Below are 3,658 nucleotides of genomic sequence, written 5' to 3' on the forward strand. Positions count from 1 at the left end.
ATACAGGAATGGCAGAGGAATACGATGCTAAAACATAAGAATCAGTACTTAATTCATGAGCTCTGCGGTTCAAACGTTCACACTCTTGTCCCTGGAAACGTTTTGTAATCCAAGCCCTAAAACTAGATGAACTTTTTTTTTTGCGGGTAAAACTAGATGAACTTATTTTAAAAAGAAAAATACAAACTTGGCCCACACCAGCTTGAAGGGGTTTGAGCAGGATGTGATATGATTTTCACACACTTGCAAACTCAAACAACAAAGGAAGTTCTAAAAATAGTGGATTATGAAATTGTAAATTTAGTTAATAAATGAAACCTTAGAGGCGGAGAAAGTCATAGTGGTTGAGATCGGAGGATCAGTAAGGCAGAGGGGGCCTTGGAGGCGATGGAGTCCACCACGTGTTTGATAACTTTCAGAAGTAGCAGTGACAAGTGGGGTTGGCAGCACTGGAGAATTTTATTTTTGGTGGTGCTCCTCGGGTGTCAGTCGTGACTTTCAGGGTGAAAATCTAAGGTCTGACCTTCATTGGTTGTGCCTGGCAATTGCCTTGATGAAGGTATTGTTTTGAGAGCTTGGTCTTTCTCCAGGGTGAAAACCTATGATTTTGGATCGGGCGACAAGGGCGCTTGTGCACTGTTTTCTTTTTGAAGGCGTTGCTTTTGGAGACCATTTACGTTTTTCGGGTGTTATATTTGATGGTGGTTTATGTGTTGCTACTAAGAGAAGTTGATCACTGTGGCGAGATATTTTTTTCTTTCTTTTTTGTTTTCTTTTCGGGCTATGTGCATCCTCGATGTCTTTGCGGTAGCTTGTTGGTGCAGAGGCCGGGTGTAATTGGTATCTTTGCGATATTAATATATTCCTCCTTTCAAAAAAATGAAACATTAGAGAAAATCAGCATTTGAAGATAATGTCGAGAAGTCCTAGAAAACTTAGATATATAAATGACAATAAGGCAATAAGTTCATGAATAGCCATGGAAAATCAGGAAATATGAGATATTTTCAGGAATGTTCATTAGAGTTTTTCAAAACAAAATCCAGAATAGCACACAGCGAATGTTCATCCGTTGATAGACTATATCACTTAGCTTAATCTCGTAGCAGACAGCGAATTGAACATAGCTCAGTTCAAGTCGTACATTTGACATGGGTGCTCCTACTTTTCTAGTTTTATTTCAGGATTTAAGGGCTTTATTCTTTCAAGTATTGTGTTTCAAAAAAAGAATAGTATCACATACTATATTAGTTCAAGTTGTACACTTGGCATGAGTGCTTGTACATTTGTTTCCATCCCTCTATGCCTTTTCACAGCCTTCTCGCATCAGAACAAGTCAACCTCTAACTCCTCTTCACCGACGACGTTGTTGTCACGTCGTCCCTGGCTCGGTCTTACGAGCGTCTCCACACCTCGGTAGGCTCACCATGGCGCGCCCGTCTCGGCCTCAGACGCTGGGTTAAATTGACTGATCCGAGTTGCATTTCAGACAACTGATAAATAGCAAAACTGACAGGAAAATAGAAGTCACTGGTTAGTGACATGATTGTTTGGAACCAATGTTTTGATCCATCAAAACAGCAGTTTGATGTGGCATTAACACTGTGATGTTGTTACGTTTGCGGTAACCTTGCAATAATTACCTCTACTGCGAGTTGCAAGCTACAACGTTGTACAACCTCACTCACAGCTACTGAGGGCATAATTGGTTTGGTGCCAAAAATTGGCATGCCAATGTTTGGCATTGCGTCAAATATTGACCACTACTTGGTTGGTTACCGAGTTGTCTTGCCTATCTCACACAAAATTGTCAATTGTTGGCAAGTATTGGTAGTGCTAATATTTGGTAATGTCAACATTTGGCTAGCCAAATATTGGCAGCAAACCAATATTTCATCTAGGGTTCACACTATCATTCGTTCTTCGCAACCGTTGGATGCTAATCCGGTGGCAGTGAGCTGTCTTGTCGGTTTGTTTTCTGAATGTGTTTTTTCCTTTCTAAAGATCGCATTGCCGTGTTTGATTGTACGTATATATTTGGACTGTACCTCACCATGTTTCGTTGTAACTTGTACTCCGTCCATTCCCGCGTACAGGCTGGGCGGGTACGCCATGTACGCAGTCCAACTTAACCGCGTACAGGCCGGAGCTCACCGTGAGCTTGATCAGAATAAGAATAAATATCTTCTTCACCGAGTAGCCAATTGACTGTGACCGCAACGAATAGCCCGCCGGAGTCCACGGCTCCACGGCATCGCTGGCACAACAAACCTCCAGCCAGGCTGTGCTGCCCCCACTACCGGCTACACGACAATGCTCCCTCTGCCTCCACGCTGCGTCTCCCTCAGCCGCTCCGCTATATATACCATCGCCGTCTCCGGCAGCAAGCACACCACGCATTGCATTACCACAAGAACGGCGCAAACAAGAGAAGCGCAGGACAAGTAGCCAGACAGAGAATTTAGAAGCCGCACACACGCGACGACCAAGAGACATACAGTCGAAATGGGCCTGTGTGTGTCATACGACGCGGCGGCCGACGGCCCGGCGACGGCGAGGGTGGTTCTCCCCAGCGGCGAGCTCCGGGAGTACTCGCCGCCCGCAACGGCAGCGCTCGCGCTGGAGGAGGTCGGCGAGAAGGGGTGGTTCCTGTGCGACGCCGACAGGATGGGGTTCGAGGGCTCCCTCGCGGCGGTGGCCGCCGGCGAGGAGCTCCAGCCGGGGCAGATCTACTTCGTCCTCCCGAGCGAGATGCTGCGCCGCCGCCTCGCCCCCGAGGAGGTGGCCTCGCTTGCCGTCAAGGCCAGCGCCGCCCTCGTCAAGGCCGCCACCGTGTCATCAGCCGGCGGCCGGCGCCGGCGAGGCTCCGTGGCGCCGCTCGTGTTCGCGCCGTCCGAGGAGGACTACTCGGCCGAGGATGCCTTCACCCTGGCGACGTTCGCTGCGAAGCCGACGGTGGCGCAGAAGCGGAGGGTGGCTTACCGAGGCGGCAGGTCGCCGCCGAGGTTCTCGCCCGACCTAACCGCCATCTCCGAGAGCGAGTAGAGGTGCATGGCACACGAGACTGCCAAAAAAAAAAGGGCGCATCGTTGCACATAGCCCTGCCTCGCCTGGCCCCGACTAACGCGTGGGCCCGTCCGCTGATGCTAGATCGGACGGCGGGGACGCGGAGATAGACGCGGCAAATGCTTCTTTTTTTTTTGAGTGGACGCGCGCGGCAAATGCTTGATAGGATGTGGATGTGTGGAGTGTGGGGTGGCCGTGGTAGAAATAGTCGCGTCTTCGGCGTTGTTAATTTAAACGCCAGAAGCACAAGGAAATGCACATACAGATATGCTTGTCAATGTAATGTAAATACAGCGCCCGCAAAAAAAATGTAGATACTGTATAAATGTTTTGGAGTACGTATGCTCGGTTACTGGCCTGAACTTTAACTCCACTATTAGTGCCTCATTTTTAGGTTTGCCTTGTGCAGAAGTAATTTTCCAAGTTCCAAGCCAATGATTAGGTTACACTTGCCTAAAAAAAACTAATTTTGTTACACTAAAATAAATAAGAAAATGAGTATGTGCTATTTTTTTTGGGAAATGGAAGATAGTGTTTGATATGCTGTTATTTGTGGGCTTCTTCTTGTTGTGTTAGTTCTATTCTCATGGGT

General features: G+C 47.8%; 1 protein-coding gene across 1 annotated transcript; it reads left to right on the forward strand.

Moving 5' to 3' along the window:
* Positions 1-2,378: 2,378 nt before the first annotated feature.
* On the forward strand, positions 2,379-3,434 carry LOC123125600 (uncharacterized). The gene has a single exon (XM_044546075.1). The coding sequence runs from the start codon at positions 2,506-2,508 to the stop codon at positions 3,043-3,045; it is 540 nt and encodes a 179-aa protein (XP_044402010.1). The 5' UTR covers positions 2,379-2,505; the 3' UTR covers positions 3,046-3,434.
* The last annotated feature ends 224 nt before the right edge of the window (positions 3,435-3,658 follow it).

This window comes from Triticum aestivum, chromosome 5D, assembly GCF_018294505.1.
Source record: "Triticum aestivum cultivar Chinese Spring chromosome 5D, IWGSC CS RefSeq v2.1, whole genome shotgun sequence".
Taxonomy (NCBI): domain Eukaryota; kingdom Viridiplantae; phylum Streptophyta; class Magnoliopsida; order Poales; family Poaceae; genus Triticum; species Triticum aestivum.